Source organism: Vombatus ursinus, unplaced genomic scaffold (assembly GCF_900497805.2).
Source record: "Vombatus ursinus unplaced genomic scaffold, bare-nosed wombat genome assembly UNPS02014789.1, whole genome shotgun sequence".
NCBI classification, from domain to species: Eukaryota; Metazoa; Chordata; class Mammalia; order Diprotodontia; family Vombatidae; genus Vombatus; species Vombatus ursinus.
This window is the reverse complement of record NW_020954567.1, coordinates 5,511,001-5,535,682: the sequence shown is the minus strand read 5'-3', so window position 1 is coordinate 5,535,682 and position 24,682 is coordinate 5,511,001. Positions and strand designations below refer to the sequence as shown.

The 24,682-nt window shown below is 38.9% G+C and overlaps 1 protein-coding gene and 1 long non-coding RNA gene across 2 annotated transcripts in view; one reads left to right on the top strand and one right to left on the bottom strand.

Annotated features, from left to right (window-relative positions):
• LOC114047660 overlaps nt 1-24,682 on the top strand; it is a 40,519-nt gene that overhangs the window by 2,051 nt on the left and 13,786 nt on the right. Inside the window, exons 3-4 of the long non-coding RNA XR_003569642.1 lie at nt 6,106-6,178; nt 21,799-21,932. This is a non-coding gene — a long non-coding RNA (uncharacterized LOC114047660). The remainder of the gene's footprint in view (nt 1-6,105; nt 6,179-21,798; nt 21,933-24,682) is intronic.
• Nucleotides 703-23,061, bottom strand: LOC114047659 (dimethylaniline monooxygenase [N-oxide-forming] 5-like). Its single transcript, XM_027868558.1, has 8 exons — nt 22,927-23,061; nt 17,256-17,444; nt 14,272-14,434; nt 11,664-11,806; nt 9,612-9,811; nt 6,338-6,690; nt 6,121-6,193; nt 703-1,078 (listed from the first exon to the last, which is right to left on the bottom strand). The coding sequence occupies exons 1-8, from the start codon at nt 23,059-23,061 to the stop codon at nt 703-705; spliced, it is 1,632 nt and encodes a 543-aa protein (XP_027724359.1).

Genomic DNA, 24,682 nt, shown 5'->3' with positions numbered 1-24,682 from the left:
TTAGAAGACACTAGATTTTCTTGGCCATACCTAAAGTCACGCCCTCCCCCCAAACTTAGGATACACACAAAACTTCATCTGAAAGCCATGTGCTAAAAATGTTAAAATGTGCCATATGTTAAAAATAAATTTAAAAAATTAAAGAGAGCTTGAGATTTAGAAATAAGTATTCTTAAACTTTAAAAATCAGTTGCCTATTTAAAAAGGTCTTACTATTTAAAAATGTTTTTAACAAATAAGCAATTTCCTATTTTCTGACAAATATAAGTGACTAAAAGATTTTTCTCTCATACCTCCCATTTCCCACTTGGTAAATGGCAACTTTCTTTCTAAATAGGAACATCACAAAATGATTAGAATGGGAGAAAGGGTTATAGAAAAGTTAAAAGAATTATGAAAACATACCTTGCCAGAACTGGTTAGGGTGTGATTACTCATTTGATAAAGAGATTCACTGTAGGATATTGTAAAATAGAAAACATTACCTTGCAATGTGATATTATGCTTTGACATACTCAAATTATATTTTCACACACCCTTTCTAGAAAAAATTCATCACAGAAAATAAAGCAACTCTATCTACCATGTCATGACAGTTGTGATACTAGTAAGTGAAACTGACACAGGACGATTGCAAAATTTTTTAAAAAAAATTAGTGTCGAAGCCATTTTATGTTTTTTACTGCTCATTAATGCAGTAACTTATTTCCTTTCAGGATGATAGATATAACAATAGTAAGACAAGACACTGGCCAAAATTACAAAGCTCACGGGTGCCATCTTAACCCAAGAAATTTCTGAAGATGGATTTCTCTCATTATTGATAGTGCGGGTTTTCATGGGTTTGAGTATCCTTTCTGTTTGAGTCAGGATAGCTCTCCTGGCCCCATCCCATTTCCTGGGTCCACGCAAGCGGTACTGGTATGGGGTGCAGGGGCCAAAGAAAACCTTCCAGGCCAGCTTGGGATCCCAGAGGAAGAGCCAGAGAAGGTTGGGCTTCACACCGATTTGGGTGGCAATTTCATCCATGTACTCAATATGATCTACTTGGATGGTGTGACGGGGACTCTTCACATACCTGAAATGAGAAGGAAAAGTGTGGGCTAATCACAACCCGTTCTTCTCTGGGACAGGGTTTGGTTTGAGTAAGAACTACCCTAGAATCTTTTTGTCTTTGGAATAAATTTTGTTACTCGTTGTGTAATTTGGACATTCTAAGAGTGCGGGATATAACTTACTATACACTTACTGTGCTAAGTGTTGGGGATGCAAAGATAGACAAAAACAGTGCCTGCCATTAGGGATCTTAGGTTCTAATGCATGGGGCAACCTGGAAAAACTAAGTACATACAGTATCTGTGTAAAATTCATAGAGGGTAATCTGAGAGTGGAAGGAACCAGCCACTGGGTGGACCAGTAAAAGATTCCTGAATAATGTGGGATTTGAACTGAATCCCTGCAGGAAGGCAGAGAGAGGAAGAGATGGAGCTGAGGAGGCAGAGCATTCTAGGGTTTGGGGATGGCCAGTACAAAGGTATGGAGATGGAATATCGTGTTTGAACATAGAAGCATTGTGTGAGCCTGGGCAAGTCCCTCAACCTCTATATATGGAAGCCAGCTCCCTAGGTCTATAAACCAAGTCACAGATGGGTTGCAATCTGCACGTTGCATGAACAGAAGGAGTTTACACATGAAGAATTACCCATGTTAATGAAATCACAGTTCCTGTAGGTACTTACATGTAACAGACTAAAAGAATGTTATAACTGGAAAGAATCTTTGTTTTAAACATGAAGACACTGTGGCTCAGAGACAAGAAGTATCTAGCCCAAGGTTACATAGCTGTAACATACAGATATGCAAACAAAATACTGCACATATAAAAATATGTAACTCAATTGTCCTCAACTACCTTGAGGACAGGTAGTATATTTTAGAGGGTATTGTATTTCCCACATTCTGAAGCTTCCCTGGCAAGACACTGAGGTCCTCTCTAGAGCTGAACTACCAAGCATTCAAACTCTATTGCTGAGAGCACAACTCCAGTGGGATGGCCACATAGTTCAAGTGCAAAATGGATGCTTACCTAAAAGACTATTTTATAGAAAATTCATACAAGGTGAGTACTAACTCACCTTGGTGGTCAGAAGAAATGGCATAAGGATGCTCTCAAGGTCTCTCTAAAGAACTTTGGTATTGATTGTGAGATATGGGAAATGCTGGCATAGGACCATCCAGCATGGCATACCTGAATCAAAGAAGGCACTGTACTCCTTGAGCAAAGCAGAATTGTAGAAGCACAAAGAAAATGTGAGCTGCACAGATCCAAAGTCACTTCCACTCTAAATGTCTTAATAATTTCTGCCCAATCCATGGCAGAACTCATGTTTGTTTGATCAGCCACAGCAGGGCTCACCATACCCTGACTCCAAAATTGTGATGTCATTGGTCTTCTTTGAAAACAAAGGATGAATGTTTCCCCCAGTACCTTGCACGTAGTTAATGCTTATTACATAGACAGAGACAGAGAGGGAGAGAAATAGAGGGATGGAAAAAAAGAGGGAGGGAGAAAGAGGACGGAGAGAGACAATGAGGGAGATAAAGAGAAAGAAACAGAGAAAAAGAAAGGAGATAGAAAGGGAGATAAGGACAGGGAAAAAGGGAGAGAGAGGGAAAGAGAGAGACAGCGAGAGAAATAGAGAGACAGAGAGGGAGAAAAAAAGATCGTCAAGAGAAGGTCCAAGTATGAAATGGGCATAAAATATAGAATGAGTGCTGCAATGATCCCAAGGATCTGTCATTGAAATGGCATGTGTTCCCTTTACTAAGGCAGATCACAACCCTTTACCATTTAGTAGACAGGCTTTGTGAATTGCAGAAAATCAAGAATTTATCACGCTGTGGACAAGGTGGTGAAAACCCTCCCCCGTTTAGCTACACTTGTGCTTGGGCAGCAGGCCTGTGTCCCCAGGACTGTACTTGAAGGCTTTCAAGTTCGGTGTTACCTGTTTGAATTTGGGCTCTGCTGATATAGTCTTTGGGGAACCATGGTAACCTCCATGACACAATAAGGTAGCAGAAGAGAACTTTGGTCGAGGTCAAAGGTTCTAAAATAAACTTTCTGAAATATTGAAAAATGAGTGTGCTTTACAATTAATCAATCCTACTCCACCCCCATCAAAACGAAGAAATATAAACTAGGAGACAAATGGGAAGGGAAAGAGAACAAACAGCTTTTGTCTACCTAAGAAAAATAATACAGGGTATTTCAGTCTTAGTGAAGTTTTAAGCTTTAGGGTCCCTTCCCCTCAAGAATTTTTGTTAAAGTGGGTCATATCTATTCACATTTGCCAAATTAGAAATGAAAACATCAGCATTATTATGAAAATAGTTTTGACCTCATCAAAATGTCTTGGGACTTCCTGAGACCCTTGAGAGGCACCGTTGTAGTGGGCAGAGTTGGTCTTGGATTTAGGGTTTAAGGTCTGCCTCTGAAAAAATAATGGTTGTAATGACCCTGGGCAAGCCATTTAATCTTTCAGTAACTCAATAAAATGGTAAGTTGCATAGAAGGTGATGATGTGTACTTTTAGAGGAAATCCCAGTCATTCTTTCCTTTCCTGCCTTTAGCTCCCTATACTACTGTAATTACATCTCCGGGCCACCCCTTAGAAAAAAATTCATGGTCCCTGGACCAGATATTTAATAAAATGCTTTTTTTTGATAAACAAATTGATTAAAATTGTTCACCAGCACAGGGCTACGTGCTGATCCTTAGGCAACTCCAATAGAAACTTCTCTTCAAGTTGACATCAAGCCATTAATGACAATTTGTTTTCAATTTTTTTCCAAATCCACCTGCATGAACACCTATATAGCTCATATCTCTCCATCTCATCCACCAAGATCACATGAGAGACTTTGTCAATGTTTAGTTTAATTCTAGGTAAACTTTATCTGTAAGATTTTCCTGTTTTACTGGTCTAATAACTGTCAAAAATGCACTGAGGTTGGTCTGGTATGACTGTTCTTGATGAAATCACACTGGCTCTTTGCAATTGCTACTTGCCTTTCTAGATATTCACTGACCATCTCTTTGGTTATATGTTCAAGAATTTTGCCTGGAATTTAAAGCAAGCTCACTGGCCTTTAGTTTCACACTCTGCTCTTTCTTCCATGTTGTGACTCCTTTTTTGTTTTCCATAGTGTTTCAAAAGTCACTGACATTTGCTGAGCACTCTTACTTTCCAATTCTTTCTGTACCATGGGACATAGTTTTCCTCAGTCTGGTGACCTGAACTCATCAAGGAAAACTAAGTGTTTAGCCAATGGATGTCTAGTCTGGAAAAGAAGAGATTTGGGGATAGGGATGGGGGAATATAAACAGAAGATGTCTTGAATCATTGTTAAGGGTATCATGTGGGAGGGGGGATTGTTCTGCTTGGCCCTAGAGAACAGAATTAGAAGCAGTGGTTAGAATGTGCGAAAAAGATTTAGGCTTGGTGCAAAGAAAGGCATTCTCATAGTAATAGCCAGGGAAAAATGAAATGGGCTTCTTTGTGAGGGAGTGAGTTCCACCTCATTTTACGTCTTCAAGTAAATACTTGATGACTATTTTGGTGGGAGGTAGAAGGAATGCTTTTTCAGGAAGGGGTTGGACTAAATGTCCAAGTGAGATCACTATTGACTTAGAAATTCTGCTGTTCTGCAAAGTTCTCTCTTAAGGAATCCTGACGATGTGGTCTTTGAGGTAGCTTTCAACTTTATGAGTCTATGAATCTAGGGTGGAGGGCCTATTTGATCTCGGAAGATTGGAGAAACTTGATGGAGTTCTCAGTTGGTCGGTATCTCACTAGGGGCAATTGAAAAGAACAAGACTCTTAAATTGTTTAAGAAGACACCTAAACTTAAATAACGGCACCAGACTAGACTGATTGAGCTCATGTCCAGGATTATGTCCACATAATTTCCCCTTCTCTCCTTCCAAAGAACTATACTTAATAAAGGTACCTCAACAGTTATACTCAGCTCTATCATTCAATGACTGAGGAGGAACATATTATCAAAACCAAGAATTCAAGAAAGAACCTCAAGCCTTTTGGCTGGAATGTTAAAAGAGAAAACAAAGACTACAAAATGACAACAAAAGGTTTGCTCATAGCATTCTGCCCCCAAGGGTTTTACTTCTGTTCATCTCTCTCCATCTTTTGGGGAGTGGAGAGTATAATTCTATTAATAATAATCACTTAGTATGACTTGGACTTCTTTTCTCAAATCCATCCTCAGACACTTACTAGCTGTGTGACCGTGGGCAAGTCACTTACCCCTGTTTGCCCTGCTTTTTCATCTGGAAAATGAGCTGGAGAAGGAAATGATAAGGCACTCCAGCATCTTTGCCAAGAAAACCCCAAATGGAATCACAGAGTTGGACATGACTGAAAATGGTCGAACCACAACAAACAACAACTGTCAGAAATCATTGTAATAATATACTTTTAGAAGTTAGGAATCCAACAGTAGCTTTAGGAAAAAACTACAGGGGCAGCTAGGTGGCGCAGTGGATAGAGCACCAGCCCTGAAGTCAGGAGGACCTGAGTTCAAATTCGGCCTCAGACCAAACACTTGACACTTACTAGCTGTGTGACCCTGGGTAAGTCACTTAACCCCAATTGCCTAAAAAACCCCAAAAACGAAAAAGAAAAAAAAAAGAAAAAACTACATAATTCCTTGTAGAGTCTAATCCTTAGACAAAAGGAAATGTGAAAAAGCAACATGGCAGCTGGGTGGTACAATGGACTGAGTTGGAGAACTATGGCAAGAAGGACCTGAGTTTGCCACAGACACTAGCTATGTGACCCTGCACAAATCCTTTGGCCTCTGTCTGCCTCCGTTTTCTCATCTATGAAATGGGGGTGACAATGACATATACCTCCCAGGGTTTCTGTGAAGTTAAAATGAAAATCTGTAAAGTGCTTTTAAACCTTAAAGTGCTATATGAATGCTAGCTGTCATTATTATAAGGAATGTGTAGAGATGAGTATGTAGTTTAAGAGTCGATGCTGGGAAACCCATTACCACATCTAACTGTTTGTTTTCATTTCTTAGGATGAAGTTTCCTACCGTTTTGCCATATCTGTTTTCCTCTGTGTGATGTCAGTCATCATGTTCTTCACTGAAGGTAATTTGTTCAGCCCTAGGAAATAAAACCCTGATTTTAGTAGGTGGCCAAGGAGGTGCTGGAATATGCCTTATTGAAGAGGACAAAGTGCTCCCAGGAGAGCCTGGGAATTTAATATGATATATAGAACAGGACTTTCCCCAAGTTTCATCCACACACCTTTGAACACTCGTGTAGCCCAGCGACTCTGGAGCTCTGCAATGGGTAGGACAATGCCCAGGGGCTGGATGAGGCCAATGACAGCCAGTGTTGGCTGCTCCAGGTCAGGAGGGAACATCAGCTTATAGAGAGACACTTCATTATTGGTGACTTTGATAAGGTCTTCAAGAAAAGGAAAACTGATATTGTATCCTGTAGCAAAGATAACCACATCAATGTCCTCTTCTATAGTGCCATCCTCAAAAATGGCAGCTGTCTTGGTGAATTCCTTTACGTTTGGTTTCACCAAGACTTTACCAGAAATTATGTGATTTGGCAGGTCATCACTGACAGTTGGATGCTGGCTTAAAAGTCTGCAGATGAAATAAAGGTTAGAAAAAGTAAGGCAATGTTTAAGGTATGTGGAAAACCTAGGAAATTGACAAGTTGGCTTTACTCTTCCCTAAACTATAGTTTGTATCCCTTCCTATGCCCTCCTAACACATTATTATTATACCTATCATCGGCCACACGCCAACAATTTCCAAATTACACAAACCCAGCTTTAACAAAATCAGATATGAAAGCAGTTTGGTCACATATTTGATTTCATTTGTGTTGTTTCTTCTTTTTAAACATAAATTTTGAAAGAATGTAATGGCTACCTTGTATCATCACTCAAGTCTTCCCTTGAATATGTCAAGAAACTAATTTTATCCTTTGATATTAAATGTTTATCCATACTTTTCTTCTATTTAACAACCAACCAAGAAAAAAACAATATAATAACAACACCTAGCATTTATATAATACTTCAAAGTTTGCAGAATGCTTTATAAACATTTTCTCATTTTATCTTCATTACAACCCTGGGAAGTAGGTTCTATTTTATTCCCACTTCACAGATGAAGAAACTGAGCCAGACTTAGGTGAGGTAACTTGGCTAAGATCACACAGCTAGTGAGTTTCTGAGGTCACATTTGAACTCAGGTTTTCCCGAGTACAGGTCCAACATGTTATCTACTGTGTAATCTGGCTGCCATATGTATGTACACACATATGCACATGTATACATTTGTGTAGTGTTTTGCATATATGTAGGTATATGTGCAATAAATATCTAGACAGCACACCTACAGAGGTTTGTGTTTCTGGAAAAACTTTTGTTAATTATCTCATGTTATTCTTGTGAGATAGACAATAGTGCAATTGAATGGATTCTGAAATGGTTGAGTGGTCAGATTCAAAGCATAGTCGTTAATAGATCTACATTAACTTAGAAAGATTGCCTTAGTAATATGCCACAGGGAATTGGGCCTATTGGCCCTTTACTATTTGACATTGTAATCAATGATACAGTTAAAGCAATCAAGAGCCAGTGGGATATACTTAGGATAGAACAGTGGACTTGGAGTCAAGATGACCTGAGTTTAAATTCTGCCTTAAACACTTGCTAGCTGTGTGATCTGAGGGAAGTCACTTAACGTCACTGAGTCTCAGTTTCCTCATCTATAAAATGAGGCGAGTGGACTCAAAGAGCTTTAAGAGATCCACCTCCTACCTCTAAACGTATGTGAGCAATGAATAGGCAGATTTCTTTTTTTTAATCATAATTTTCTCTCAATTACATGTTAAAACAATTTTTGACCTTTTTACAAACAAATTTTGAGTTCCAAATTCTGTCCTTCCTTCCTCTCCTCCCTTCCTGAGATGGTAAACAATCTGATATAGGTTATACACGTGTAATCACGTAAAACATTTCCATATTAGACAGAATTCTTACAAAATTTGCAGATGACACAAAACTATGAAAGATTGATAACACTTTGGGATGACAAGGTCAAGACACAAGGAGATCTTGACAGGTACCAATAATGGGCTGAATCAGGGAAGATAAAATTTAATAGGGGTTCATGTAAAGTCTTACTCTTGAGTTCAAGAAACCAACTTTACAAATACAAGATGGAGGAGGTGGTTTAGACTCCAGTTTGCCTAAAAAGGCTCTTAATGGACTTCCAACAATGAGTCAAGAATGTGACATGGCAATCAAAAATTTTATGTTATCTTGGGTTATGTTGAGAGGCATAGCTCCAAGGAATATGTCATTCTCATCATATTCTACCTTGGTCAGTCCACATCCATAATGTTTTGTTTAGTTCTGGGCACCACAATTTAGTAAGCGACCTGGAGAACTTTTAGAGATGGACAACTCTTGAGTTCATTCCATACAAAGAATGTTTGAAGGAGGTGAGGAGAAGAAAAGCTTCAAGAGGGACATGAAAGCTGTCTGTAAGTACTTGCAAGAACTCTTATGTAAAAGTGTGATTAGAGGCGCTCTGTTTGGCCCAAGAGGATGGAACTAGGGTGAGAGCTGTAAAGGGGCAGATTTAGTCTTAATTTAAAGGAAATTTTCCTAACAATTAGAGACATAAAACAATGGGGCAGGCTATAGGTTCCCCTTCATTGCAGCCCTTCAAGAAAAGGCTGGATGACCATTTGTTGAATGTGTTGTCATGGTAATTTTGTTTTGGGTGTGGTTGTACTAGATGGCAACTGAATTCTCTTCCAATTCTAACATTCTGTGGTTCTCTGAATAGCAACGATGTTGTTAAATTGGATTTTCCCATAGAAACAATGTAATAAATTTTGTTCTATCACAGGTTAAATTATGTAGCTGACCAAATGCTAGATGTCCAACTTTTTGCAGAAATGATCCGCCACCACTTTTAGTCAACTAGAATGTGTGTGTCTCTGTATAGCTTTCCTATGTGTGTATAAATTGAATAAGGCATGTCCAGTCACATAAAATTAATTTAATGTGATGTAATATCATACCGTACCGTCCAAAGTTCTTGTTGTCTTCCTAACTCGGCCTTATTTTAGTTTCAAACAATCAAAAGGTGAAGAAAGTTATAATTTAGAAATATTTTTGAAGAAACTTTGGCTTTTTGAGAAATTGATCTGAAGATGTTCGTTTCATAATTTGCCCCCCCCCCCCATTATCACAGATTACCTACAGACATTAGATGGGAAGTTGGTTGCTTTTTCCCTCTCTCTTTTCTTGACTAATCTGACTTCTGACCCTTAAATGTGAGCATTTGTGAAGGGAATGTCCTAGGTTTCCTGAGCATCATCTCCCTGGCTAAAAACTTCTGACTCATTTGGAAGAGAAGGAAGGAAAATCAGAGATGTAAGCTAAGAAAGAAGGGAGGAAAGGAAACAAGAAGCAAGGGAACACATGGGTACAAACATAATTACCCACATCCATATGCATATATACACAAACCCTGAGTACCTGTGCTGAGGTTGTAGGCCATAGTGGGCATGGTTAAACCTTGAATTCAATTTCTTTTCCAGCTGATTGTTAGTTATTCTGAAACTTGCTATTTTCTGGAGCAAATTGTTGAACCGAGTGAAGAATGAAGTGTCCATGGGGTACCCATTGTCCCAAACGCGGTGTAATATCCATGACCCGTGTCTAGTGCTAAGGAACACCTAAGAGAGAGCAGTGAGTGGGACAGAGAAGTGAGGGATTTTTCATTCATATCTTGCTTTTATTTGTGAATGACATTGTGCTAATTGACCCATTACCCAGGATCCTGCACATGATCCATTATCATTTGGGAGGAGATCCGTAAGTTCCATAACCATTTAAAAAAGTTTGGCCTAACTATTCACAAAGGAAAAATCATGGGGAAGAAGAAGAATATTGCCCAGACAATGATATTCAGCAGCTGTATGGATAACCTTTAGAGCTTTTCTCTGTATAAATCAAATTTGTAAGTACATACATATATAATATACATATGCACACATTCACATACATATGTATCTTAGGCAGTCATTGCAAATGGACAATGAGCTGGGCACAGAGGTGAACAGAAGAGGAGGAGTGGGCTAGATCACCTCTGGGAAATTAGAAATTTATTTTCGTGACTCCCAAGCTTCTCCCTGAAACAAAGGTTGATATTTCTAATATTAGTATTCTAGTTGTTGAATGGCTAGAATGCATGGGACATTTTAGACTCCAAAGAAAAATGGAAATTACCCAGAGGATAATGGGAAGGTGAGTTTGAATAGGGTGCAGTATAGGAAGTTATGAAGAAATGGAGTAAAAGAAGTCATCAAAGAAATGCATGAGTGAAAAAGATGAGTTATTTAGAGAAATTGTGGAAAGGTAGTGGAAAGGAAAGGAAGGAAAGAAAGACCTCACCTACCTCCCCATGTGAAGAATTCGTGGGAGGAATTATGAAAATCACAGAACCTGAGAGTTGGAAGGTACCTCAGTGGACACTTAGTCTGACCCATACACACAGAAAGAATCCCAACTATAATATACTTGACAAGAGCTTGAATAAAAACTTCTCTTTAAAGAGCTCCAAGGAGGAGGAACCCACCACCTCTTAAGGCGGTTCATTCTACTTTTGGATATTACTAATTCTTAGGAAGACCTTCCTGGCATCTTGCCTAAACTTTCCTCTTGCCAGTTTCATACATTGTTCCTGGTTCTGTCCTCTGGGACCAAACAGAGCAAGACTAATCCTTCCTCTGCACTTCAAATATTTGAATGTGGTCATCATGTTTTCCCCATTTCTGCTCCCCCTAATACCCAATTAATTTTTTCTTCTCTTCTCTTCTCTTCTTCTCTTCTCTTCTCTTTTTTTTCTCTTCTCTCTTCTCTTTGCTTCTTGGCTGAAAATACCTAATTCTTTTGACTAATCTTTATATGACATGAAGACCCTTCACAATTTTTCCTCTGGACACTTTCCAGCCTATCAATGTCCTTCTTAAATTATGTTGCCCAGGGGCAGCTAGGTGGTACAGTGGATAGAGCACCGGCCCTAGACTCAGGAGGACCTGAGTTCAAATCCGGCCTCAGACACAAAATACTCACTAGCTGTGTGACCGTGGGCAAGTCACTTAACCCCATTGCCTAGCCAAAAAAAAAAAAAAAAATTAAAAAAAACCCCAAAACAAAAAAAAAAATTATGTTTTCCAGAACTGGGCCTAATAATCCAGATGAAGACTGACAAGAGCAGAGTAGAGTGGAACTTTTACCTCTCTTTAAGAAACTGTGTTTTTCAACATACCCAATGATTAAATTAGCCTTTCTAGCTACCACAATACAGTGGACTGGCAGTCCAATAAATTCTTCAAATATTTTTTCAAAATGGCTGCTATCTAACCACACCTCCACTATCTTGTACTGATGGCACTGATTTTTTGTACCCAAGGGCAACCCTTTCTCTCTGTGGAATTTCATTTTATTAGATTCAACCCAATTCTCTAGCCTGTCAAGATAAAAAACATGCTGACTCTATTTAGTCAAACATTTTAATGTACAAACCTGTTTTGCATCACGACTGAGTTCTACCGCAATATCTGCTCCAGAATTCCCAATACCAATCACAATGATTCTCTTTCCTAAAAATTCTTCTGGGCTTTTATACTCTCGGCTGTGGAAATAGTTACCTTTGAAACGTTCAATGCCTATAAAGAGAGAGCAGAATTGTGGAACAGTTTTCACACTGTTGATTCATTGTAGGAAAGACAGCTTTGTTCATAGTAATTTGAGGTAGGGAAAAGACAGGAAGTGAGTAAGGACTTTCACTAGCACTATTTGTCCTAGGAAGTGAAAAATGTCAGGGTACATACCGTGACTTCACACCTTACTTGGGCAATGGATAGAGATTGAATGAGCTGAGAGTCAATACCTGTTCATTTAAAAAGTACTCCCTATTTCAGCCTGTTCAGGGAGGGATTCAGTCAAACCCAGATCTCCCTTGGATGTCACCTATGAATGTTAATTACAGAAATAGGAGATTGATCTCATTTCAGAGGCACTTAAGTCATTTCACACAGTCTTGCAAAGGGCCAGGACTAAACAAAATCACAAAGTAGCAGAAGTTTGTCTTCATGTCTTCCTATCTCCCTTTCCAGAACCTTCTTTCCTTGCCATGGTACCTCCCCCTTTTCCTGTGTAACAAGTACTCTGCTTGTCTGTAGCAGTCCAGGGTTCCCCACAACAATGCCCACCCAGGCTTTCCCTACCCAAACAGTGCCCACCCCAGGCCTCTCCCTCCTCATTTTCATTTCTTACACATTCCCTATTGGGTATCTTTCTTTGGGAAGTGATTCTCAGGCAGTTGAAAGGTTGAAAAGGATAGGAGAGACTAACTTATGCTAAGGTAACTAGAAAGTCACTGTGGTGTAGTTCGGTAGAGTAATGGCCTTACAATCATGAAGCTTTGGGTTCAAATCCTACATCTGACACATATTGGGCTGTATGACTGTGGGTAAGTAAAAATCTCTCAGTGCCCCAGGAAACTCTCCAAGACAATCACTTCAGAGGTCCTGAGGCATCAGGGGATGGAATTTCCACAACAGGAGTGTTGAAATCACAGGTTCTGACCCAAGGATAATGTCTATGAGGTTATCAATATGGATACTGTCCTGGACCCCCAAAGATTGCCATACCCTACTCTGTCATTTGTCCAGGCTTTAGCTTCATATCTTTTTCAACACTCTAGCCAAGGCCATTTCATCTTCTGCTTGCTGCTGCTTCTCACCCCACTCCCTGGTGGAAGTTAATCCACTCATGGGTTCTAGGCCCAACAAAGTTGATTGATGATTGAAGGTGTGAAAACTACCCCACTTACCTCACTAATATCTGCTGACTGGTTCTTGACACCAGAACATAATTTAGCTTCACATACCATCCAGTCATTCAGGTATTTACCATGGCTATCCTACCATCTGCCTGCCTGATACTGCTGACCTGCTCCTCCCCACCTGGACCAGTATCCTCAATACTTGAGAACTGAACCTACCCATCGAGGACTTCCAGAATCCACTTCTTCTTATCCCTTCTCTTTCCATCCCTAACCTTCCACTTTCTAGAATAAAATACCCTTCCACATCTTCACTCCCACATATATGTTGTCTTCCCATATTATAATTTTAACTCCTTGAGGATATGAATTTAATGTCTCTCTCTCTCTCTTTCTCCTTCTCTCTGTGTCTCTCTGTGTTCCTCTGTCTCTCCCATTCTCTATTTCTCTTTTTTTTCCCTTTTCTTTTTCTCTTTCTTTTTTTTTGGTTGGGCAATGGGGGTTAAATGACTTGCCCAGGGTCACACAGCTAGTAATCTATCTCTCAATATTTGTATCCCTGGTACTTAACACTGTGGGTGGCATTAGTAAGCACTTAAGAGTCTTTTTCATTCATTTGTTCTCAAGATTATCTACATTTAACCATTCATATGATTATAGAATATGGAATCTGAAGGGCACTTTGGAGACTGTAGTTCAACCCTCTAACACTATGAATGAGGAAAATCAGAGAGAGATTATGATGGAGCTAAGACTAGAATCTGGGTCTCCTAACTCCCAGTCCTTTTATATTTTTATTTTTTATTATACCACACCAAAGAATAGAGTCTTCTGAAGGCAAGGTCAGTATTGCTCCTGCCTCTAATAAACTGGAGTAGATAGGACTATAACACTGGCATCTGCGTGTTTATTATGGAATGACTGAGAGTGAAGAAATCAGGACTGGGTTTATGCTTTGAGAGAATGAATATGTGAGTCTGTGGTAAGAGAGAGGGATGAGATTTTGTGGAAGCTGACAGAGTCGGTGTCTGTGCTTGGCGGGGGATAGAGAGGGAAGGGACTTAGGAGCGTTGAAACTTCCTTAAAGTAAGTATTAATTTAGGCACAGGTTTGCTTCCTCCTCAAGTATTTCTGCACCACGTTGATCTCTCCCTTTCCCCCTTTCCACTCTCTCTTGTATTATTGGTGTACATGCCACATCCTCTTAACCCCCAGGAGAATGGACACAAATAACACAAGAAGTCTTCCTGACTTCAAATCCAACATTCTATTCACTACATCACTTAGACGTCTGTAGCTGGTTGGAAAGTTCTCTTTTCACCCTTCATTTTCTTAGTGACATACCTGGGAAGGACTGGAGTGGTAAGTTGGGGTCAGTATGATGACCACTGCAAACCAAGATCCCATCGAAGACTAAGGACTCCTGTTGTTCATTAGCCTCTACCACCACATCCCATTGTCCAGAAGAAGAAAAATCTGGGCGTTTCTTTATACTTTGCACCTTGGCCTGAGAATAAAAGAACAAGCACATAGTTGAAAGAACCTTAGAGGCCAGCTTGGTCCCACACCAGGGGGCTGTGACTTGCCTAAGATCAGAGTGTAAGACTTATGACAGAGATGCGATTTTAACCATCATTTTGTCCTCTGATTTCAAAATTAGCACTTTCTTCTGTACCATTATTGTTGTTCGGTCATTTCTGACTCTTCATGACCCATTTGGGGTTTTCTTGGCAAAGATATCTTTTCCTTTTCCATTTTACAGATGAGGAAACTGAGGCAAACAGGGTGAAGTGACTTACCCAAGGTCACATAGCTACAAAGTATCTCAGGCTGGATTTGAACTCAAGTCCTCCTGACCCCAGGCCCTGTGCTCTGTCCGTTGTGCCACCTAGCTGCCCATTCCACACTACTTACTAAATGTATTTACAAATGAATTGAAAAAAAAAATCCTAGGTGGACATATCTCTTTAAATGTTGATCTTTCCAAATACATCTTGTTTGCTTAGAATGTGGCTTCCTATTTTCAGAACTGATATGTCCTTGGATTATTCTCCTATTTGTTATTTGTCTACTGTTCCTCTTGAACACTTTAATTGTATCCAGCTCCAGGTAGAGAGATTTTAGACTCAAGAGTACAGATTGAAGAATACACACACACACACACACACACACACACACACACACACACACCTGCCAATGTGAGAATTTATTTTACTTGACTATACATTTTTGTAATGGGTTTTGTTTTTCTTGTTTCCTCAATGGGGGAAGGTGGGAAAAAAAGAATTCAGGGCTGAAAATAAAATAAAATTGAATTAAAAAGGAAAAAAAAGCACTTGAGGAAGTAAACAGAGATGAAGCACAAATCTTTTAACTTTGTTTTACTACATACAAGTTACTGCTATGTTATATGCTGTAGATAGAGGTCCAATAAATATCATCCAAGAACAGTCACTATATTCAGGTACAATCCTTCCCCAGAACCCTAAACTTCGATTGCAGGATCCCTCCAATAACTCATGGCTCCCATCTGAGCTACCCTTTAGTTCATGTTCCCAAAATAGACTTTCAGTGGGTTCATTTTCAAGGCATTCTGCAGTCCCAATAGGAAATAAACCCTACAAAATTTAATCAACTCAAAAACAAAGAGTTTACTAGAAGAGATTAGTGTGAAATCCTTGATGAATCAGTTAGGCTATAGGAACAGTTATTCATGACAGTAATAGTTGCCATTTCTAGGGTTTTAAGGTTTATAAAGCTTACCCCTCACACCAATTCTATGACGTATTATGAAAGCAAGTATTTTCAGCTCTGCTTTTACAGTTGAAGGAACTGATGATGAGAGAGCTTAAGGAATTTATGGTCTATGGCTTAAAAGGATCGAGAGAAATAGAGTGCCCCCTTACAAGAGCTATCAAGAGTATAAATGCCTGGAGTCTTGTAAATCTAATTACATCTGAAAAGGTAGATGGAGGGAGAATATTGAGATTACTTACACTGTAGGAAGAATAGTCATAGAGATGTCCCATAACTCACTGGAGAAAAAATCCAAGACAGAAGATAGTAATAAAACCATTGACCTCAAATGTTTATACACAAATGCACAAAGTAGGAAATGAGGTCATTACTCAAGGAAATGTAATCTCATAGGTAGCCTTAATGCTTGTTGGAATAGGCCCCATGAATGAAATACTGCACTGGAATACCTTAGTCAAAGGAAAAGGGACAGGTAAAAAGAAGGATAGATGTGGAATTGCAATAATATGTTGAAAAGCCATACTTCCATATGATAGGATCACATAAGATGAAATGAACAATTTTGATTATATAAAATTTAGCAAGATTTTTCACAAACAAAATTAACTACTAAATTAGAAGATAAATAGCTAACTGGAGAAAAAAAATCTTTATAGGAAGCTTTTGTAATAGAGATCTCATGTCCAAAATAAAGAAAGAACTGATTCAAATATTTAAGAACAAGAACCATTCACCCAATAGATGACTAGTTTTGCTTGGCTGTGCATATTTGTTACAAGTATTTCTTTTTTCCTTTTCCTTTTCAATTTGGGATGGGAAGAGTGAAGAAGTAGAGAAGTGTTAGCAATAGGGTTATCAAAAAAAATTAAAAGAAAGAAAAAGGTCATTGAAGCATTTTAAAAAGTGCAGAAGAGAACAGAGGGAAGGCAGATAGAAACAAGGAAACAGGATAGCTTTGAAAGTTACATGTTGCATTTATTATATACTTAAAACTAAAAGTAAGCTACATACAATAGAGACCAGCGGTTTCATGTACAATTCTCATTGTATATTCTACTTTGTATATGGAAAGGCTCACTTTATTTTCTATGTAAGTACAGAATAAAAAAAAAAATAAAGAAGATGTACTCATAGGTTGACATCCAAGAATCAAAAACATGGCTTGGAGTGGCAGGAAGGAAGCATAATGGAGAACATTTGAGTGAAGAAAAACAGAGGCAGACAGAAATGATATTATCATTGGAATGTGCCAAAGAGCTCCTGGGCAGAAAGAGAAAATGGATATAGAGTTTGCTAAATAAGTCACAGTCTGACATGGATTGATGGGGGACTTCAAATATCCAAATTTGGATTCCTTTCTTTTTTTTTTTAGGTTGCTTTGAGGCAGAAATACTTAGTGAAATCCAGGTTTCCGCTATGTTGCTCCCTAACTCTGGTTGGCTATGACAGAAGAGAGGGTCTGGAAAACAAAATTTCTTACCCCCTCATTAAAATGCACTGATCCTCCCTAGGCTATCCAACAAATCTCTCATACTTATATATCGTACAGTTTTTTTTTATTTCTGTTTTACCTTAAAGCGGATATATTTCAGGAGGTTAAAGTGTTTGGCATACATCCTGAAGTATTCCATGACTTTGGAGTTGTGCATGTAGTTGGGAAAATCGTCCGGAATGGGATAATCACTGTAACACATCATCTCCTTGGAGGTATTGATTGTCAAAGATCTGTAGATACTGGGCAGTTTCTCTGCAGTATTTTTCTGTGAAAGAAATTCTCTCTTAATATATCTTATGATTCATATAGAAGCAAAACTAAACACTAGATATATCAAAAACATAAGGAACTTCAGTAATAATTGAGTAGCGTCCTTTTCTCATTTTAGTAATAATAACATTATTATTATTAATAATAGCTAACATTTATATAGTACCTACTATGTGCCAGGGCATAAGTTAGGTGCTTAGTAATTATTATTTCAATGGATCCTCACAACAATTCTGGGAGGTAGATGCTGTTATGAGCCTCATTTTATAGATGAGGAAATTGAGGTAATCAGAGGCTAAGTGACTTGTTCAGGGTCACATAGTAAGTGTCTGAATCTGGATTTGAACTCAGGTCTTCTTGACTTGCTTGGGCAGCTAAGTGGCACAGGGGGTAGAATTCTGGTTTTAGAGTCAGGAAGACTCCTCTTCCTGAGTTCAAATCTGACTTCAGACACTTTCTAGCTGTGGGACACTGGGCAAATCACTTAATCCTGTTTGTGTCAGTTTCCTCAACCATAAAATGAGCTGGAGAAGAAAATGGCAAATCATTCCAGCATCATTGCCAAGAAAACCCCAAACGGGGTCTCAGAGAGTCAGACACAACTGGAAATGACTGAAGAGCAACAATTTCTTGGCTTCAGACCTAGTGCTCTATCCCATGTGCCACTTAGCTATATTATTATTATTATTATTGTTACTACTACTAGCTAGCATTTATATATCACAAGAGTTGCCAAGTATTTTAGTTATGTCATTGCATTTGATCCTCATAATAACTCCGTGAGATAGGTGCTATTATTATCTCCATTTTGCAGATGAGGAAACTGAGGCTTAGAAATGTTAAGTGACTACCCTTTCATATCATCTGTCTCCCTTCAAACTTCTACATGTAACTGTCCTACTTGTATTTTCCGTCCATAAGCACAAGGAAGAAAAATTGTGGGTTCAAAGCACATAGATCTTCACCCTTCCATTCTCCTAGAGGATGCTGAATTAGTGTTGGTATTTTCCAAGAATCACTAGACCATGAGCAAATACTGGATAATATCTGTCACCCTCTAATTTGATCCCTCTTTTCACCGAGTTGAAGACTTTGGTTTATATAGATTCAGTGTTTCCCATGACAGGCTAGTCCAAATGTTCTCCCAAAGAAAAGAACTAAAATTAAAGGTTAACCAGGAAGTTCCAGGTTAGTACTAGAAGTCTGTAAATGTTACTACTTCCCAGAATTATAGCAAGTGTGGTTTAAAGTTATTGGCCAATTAGCATTTCAGCATTGGAAGGGACCTCAGAAATCATATAACTCAAGGATAGCTGAGCTTTTACATGGATCAATCTTATCATCCAATGAGAATGTTTTCAATTTGTCTGAGAATTCTAAGTATTTCAGTGAAATGTAAATTTCAAAAAACCCACTTTCCAATGCCTTTATTTTTCTAAATTACTTGACTAATGGTAAGAAAAAAAGATCCATTCTGTTTTTACTCTTGGACTTTCTCTTTCATGAAAACTTCCTCAAGTATATTCCATCTCAAGAAAGTATATTCCATCCCAGCAGACAGCATCCTGTACCATTCTGTCACAAACATTATGTGCTGCCCTGGATTATTCTCTGTAACTGGATTGTAAACTTCTCAAGGGAAGGAGGGTATCTCTGGCTTCCTTTATGTTCCTTACCTTCTAGCATAGTTTTGTCAATAGCAAAGGCATTTGGTGAATGTTTCCTGAATGAATACTTAGGAACTCTCTTGCCTTTTGTTATTATCTTTTCTTATCCTATTTAAAGTGCCTAAGTACATACTGTGTTCTGCTCACTCAATACTTTGCCTGAGTCACCCAACGCTAGACTTGAGAGACCTTGGGATTCACATAGCACAAGTTAATTTCATCGATGGGGAAACAGAGGCCCATGGGAGGAGAGCGAGGGACTTTACAAGGTTGGAGACCACTGTTAGGCAGTGGAGTCAGAACTAGGAATTATTGAACCAGGAAAAGCACTGCAAAAGGAACACTACCTGGGTGGGGAACCTGCAGCCTGGAGCTCATGTGGCCCTCTAGGTCCTTGGGTGCGGTCTTTTGACTCAGTCCAAGTTTTACAGAACAAATCCTTTTATTAAGGGGATTTGTTCTGGGAAGTTTGGATTCGGTCAAAGGGCTGCCCTTCAGCAGGTTCCCCACCCCTGCGCAAGTCACATGATGTGGGAGGTGGGGAGGAAGGTTATAACTGCTGAGGGGAGAAAGAGATCTCAAGATATCATGAAGCTGCCTGTCTACCTACCCCCACAGGAAATAAGTGTTTGATAGCTCTCTATTCAAAAGGATTATTCTTGAAGATTAAGTTGTAAGTATAACCTTAGGCAAGCTTACCCACTGTGCTATCCTTCTCCCCAATTTGACATTCAAGAAGTCTAATTACTGGGTGTGGGATAGTGGGTGGGATAGTAACCTTTATAGCAAACTGCTACTTCAGGAAAGGTGCTGAAATAATAACAATAATAACTTTTATATAGAGCTAATTTATCTTGACAGATATCAAACAAATTAATCAAAGAAATAAAAAAAAACCAACCTTCAGAGTATCAATTGGATGATCTATAACTGGGTATCAATACACATCTTTGATTTTACACATTAGGAAATTGAAACCCCACAGAGAGGTAATGACTTACCTGAAGTCACAAAGGAAGACTCCTCTAACTCTTTACTGAAATTGAGTAGCAGCTGACATGGGGGGCAAATGGAGTCCAAATCTCATAAATTTACAGAACTTGAAGGTGACCTTACAGGTCACTTTGTCTAGCCTCCTTATTGTATAGAGGAGGAAACATAGACCCAAATTTAATATCAGAGCTGTCTCCTTGACTCCCATTCCTATCCTTCATGCAGGTTGTTGAAATTTAGCCCTTCTTGGGGGTATGGGACCAGCAGCCCTTCCAGAGCACTGCCCCCTCTTCTTTTTACTTAGGACAATCAGCTTAGAACAACCAAACAGGGAGAGGGTTCCTTAGGTCCTTCCCGAGCCCTGAGGATCTGCTCTCCTGATTGGTGACTCCCTAACCCAGACCCCCATGACATGAGGGGTGCCAGCCATTGCTCACTTTACCGTGAACTTGACTCACTCTCTAGATTTCACCTTGTTACCAGCTTCTGCATGAGTACCTTCTCCTCTTCTCTGCCCATCTTTAGATATCTGTTTTTTTCCATTTAGCTCCTTGGGAGTAGGAACCACCTTGCTTACTTATATTCCCAGTGCTTAGCACAATTCCTGGCACATAATCAGTACTTCATAAAAAGTTTACCTGTCTGTCTATCTGTCTATCTATCCATCCACCTATCTCTGTTTCTTTATGTTTCTCCCTCATCTCTCTCTCTCTTTCAAACATTCATTCCCAAAATAGTTCTGGGAACTTTTTACTTCCACTGGGCCTGGAAGCCTTGTCCTCATTAAGGAAATGATGAACTCTGTTAAATATACTGAGAAGCAGAATTATTTTGAAATTACAGAAATTCCCAAGTGGGGATAGAATATTGTAATATAACTTTGTACCATGCTACAAGTCTTGAAAGATTAACAAATTTATCCAAGAGATGGAGAAAAACATGCTACAAGTGGCCTGGAAACTCACCTGACTTAAACCTTACCTATAGGTTTTTCAAGGTTAGTCTTAGAAAATTGGACTGTCTGTGAATGGTATACTTAATATCCAATGTTATGTGTGGTTGCATAATGAAAAATTAAAGAATATGTGTCAAAATCTTATGAACTCAATGCTTAATTATGTAAATCAAGGAGTTGAAGCAGAAGCAGGATATATTGAATATTAAAAGATTTTTAAAGACATAAAAGTTTGCAAGGTTTAGTGATTTTCAGTAAATTTAGTTATTTTACTTTGTCCCAGTTAATTTGCACACTACTGTAGTTAAGCAATGGGTTGAGGAAGAGTGCAGTCAGAGGGGCATGATTGCCCAAACCGAAGAATGAAAGGCAGTAGCTTCATGAAAAAGGCTTCTGATGCTAAGACAGCCTGAAGTTCCCAATCTGGGGGCACATACCAGAAAATGACTTTTGACTCCACGATAAAGAATCAGGGTCAGTTAGAAACATTCTGTCAAATCTAGAAGAGGAAGCAGGGTTGGTTTAAAATGCTACTTATATATTAATCAGGGAACTAATTATGGAATTATTATATTCTTTACCTAATTTTCCATCATGATAAATATGTTTGTAGTTACACTAGTAAATGGCTATCTTGGTTTAATCAGAAATTGTATTTTTTATTTTTAAAAAGCATAATTGGATGACGTATGCCCAGGTCCTTCTCATGATAATCTTTATTTGCACACATCCAGGCTCTTCACTACTACTCTGTGAGTACTACATTGCAAGGAATGAATAAATAAAACCCAGAACGAGCCTTCAAGGTCCAGAATGATCAACCCTTTTCAAGCTTGAAGGGCAAAATTTGTTCTTTCTTCTGATTTCAGTAAGTTTGTCCAGATATGTACCTGGGCTCTTTTTGCAGACCTTGAATTTGTGTCTCTATTTTCCTCCTATTAACTTGCGGTCTTTGAACTTACTTAAACATTTTTTGATAATTATTTCTCAATATAATTTGTTTTCTTTGTAAATCTATGTGGTTCATTTTATAAATGTAAGACATTATTCTGAGAAGGGATCCATAGGTCTCACCAGATACCTAAAGGGGTTCATGCCACAAAACAGGTTAAGAACCCGAGACTTTTGAGTAACTTTGGTTCTGGCTCTTCCCATTGGACTTTATTTATACTTTCATAGGACTACGGATTTAGAGCTGGAAGGGATCTCAATGGTCATCCAGTTTGACCCCCTTCTTACAGAGATTAAGAAACTAAAGCTCAGAGAGACTGACCTGTCTAAGTTCCCATAGAAGGTAGCAGAGCCAGAAATGTGGACCTAAGGTCTTCTGATTCCAAATCCAGCATTCTTCTCACTGTAATAAACTGTTTTGTCTTTTTTTCCTCTTCATTAATGACCTTGGATTGCTTCCACCTTGATGGTGTTTCTTCTTATATGAACTTTGAGGCATAGATCTGACATTATGGATTCCAACACATGCCTAGGGAAAATCTGGCTGTTCCACTCACTGCCTATGGTAGTGGACAAATGACTTACAGGAAACCAACAACTTTTAGAGATCTTAGAGTCGTAGGTTTTGGTCTTGAATGAGTCTTAGAGGTCATCTAGCTTTATTTCTTTGTTTTAAAGATTAGAAAACTCACATCCAGAGAGATAAATTGACTTGTCTAAGGTCATTCAGGTAGCAAGTTGGAGAGGTGAGATTTGAACCTAGCTCCTTTCACTCCAAATCAAATACTCTTTCCACTATACCACACTAGCCTGGCAAATCAAAACCTAAAAATAACAGGAAATAGCAGAGATGTTCTCTTTTATATAGAACAGAAGTAGTATTTTAAAAAATCTTGAGAAATGAAGCTCACTTGGAATTTCCAGAGTCCTCCAATGTCATCACTCCTTTCAAAGCAGGTGGGCTCCAGGTCTTCATCCAAGCAACACTTGATGGCACCTAGGCCACAAACTCCAGCTCCAATCACAGCAATTCTCTTCTGGGCCATGGTTCCTCACCTTGCTAGTTGAAGGAAAGAGAGGTGAGAGCAGAATTGACTCTTCAAAACAGAAACTAGATATTCGTGGAACACTGTAATCTAAAGTGACCAAATCCCTATTAATACTATTAACATTATCCTTATTAACAATCAATACTAATATTATCCCTAATATTATTATTACATCCCTAGTAATATTAATATTTATTGGCCACAAAAACAGTATCATCCTTATAATCAGTCATTCTTTTGAAGACTGACGATTGTTTCTCTCTCATCTTAGATTCCAGTTCTAATAGAACTGTGATCTTGGGGACATTAGGTTCTGATAGCATGATCAAATTCACAAAAGATTTGATTTGTAAATTGGAATACTAATTAATTAATTTACTAGGGAGGTTATAACTGCCTAGGAAAGTAGATCACCTGAGTTTCCCCAATGCTCCTTAGATTGTGGGTCATGACCCCATATGGGGTTGTGTAACTGAATGTAGGGGATTCCAAAAAAATTGATATCTAGCCACCCATTTTTCACAAATTGAACAGGAATCTGGGAAATTAACCGGATAGTCTCCCACTTAGGAAGCCTAGCTCTGAGTTAGGAATAGTTGTTGAATAGGAGATTGTTGATTCCTTGCCTGGGAGATACCATATCATAGCTTAGGCCTTTAGGGAGCAGACCTGGAGAGGCTTCTGCTGATCCAAGGCTAAAGTTTTCTGCCCTTTCTGAAAGAGCACAATAGAATCTAGCTGACTCTGGGAGGGGATATCACAATTGTCCATCAAAGAGTGAGCCCAGGGAGTTCAGCAGATTGACCTACTTAGTACAGATGCCTCACCCAGTAAGATATCAGTCCAGAAGCCAAGGGATTTGCCTGACCCAATATATCCGGGAGAGGCACCATGCCCTAGGTCTAACCTAGCATGGCTATCACTGACACTAAACTTTGGCAAGGACTCTGGAGAGAAGAATAACATGAACTCCCTGAAGTTCTGGATTGGTAAGTTGCCTTAACCACATATGTTACCATCATGTGTGCCTTACCATGATTGTATCTGAAGTTTGTGCCCATTTCCCTCCCCACACCCAATGCACGCACTCTGGGTATCCTTATGGAAGAATGCGTTAGAGATTTTTTGGTGTTTTATAAATATTCATCTTGCTATTTTTTCTAAGAGGTGCTTGGGTGTCTTGGCTGATTGTTGATGAGAACCATACTGGTAGGGATTGATGAGATACACCCACCTTAGAACCTGGTGTAGCAGTTGCCCCTCTGGAGAACCAATCTGCCAGTGCAAGTACGAGTTGAGAGTGAGACAAGAGGGGGTGTGGCAAAGCAAAACAAAACCTTATGGCAAGGATTATTCGTGAGTTTATTATCTTTCATAAACCTACAATCAACCCTCATCCTACAACTACCAAATCAAAACTATCCTGGAGATCTCAACCAATAAACTGTCCTGGAACCAGATGATTATCACAGACAGAACTGTAGCTTACAATGCCTGCTGATCCATGAAAAAAATTTAAGAACAATTTTTAATGTATATCACCATTCCAAATATTGATAATCTCCCAGTTATACAGAATGAAAGACTAGTAGAAGAAATCAAAATCATGTGGTACCAA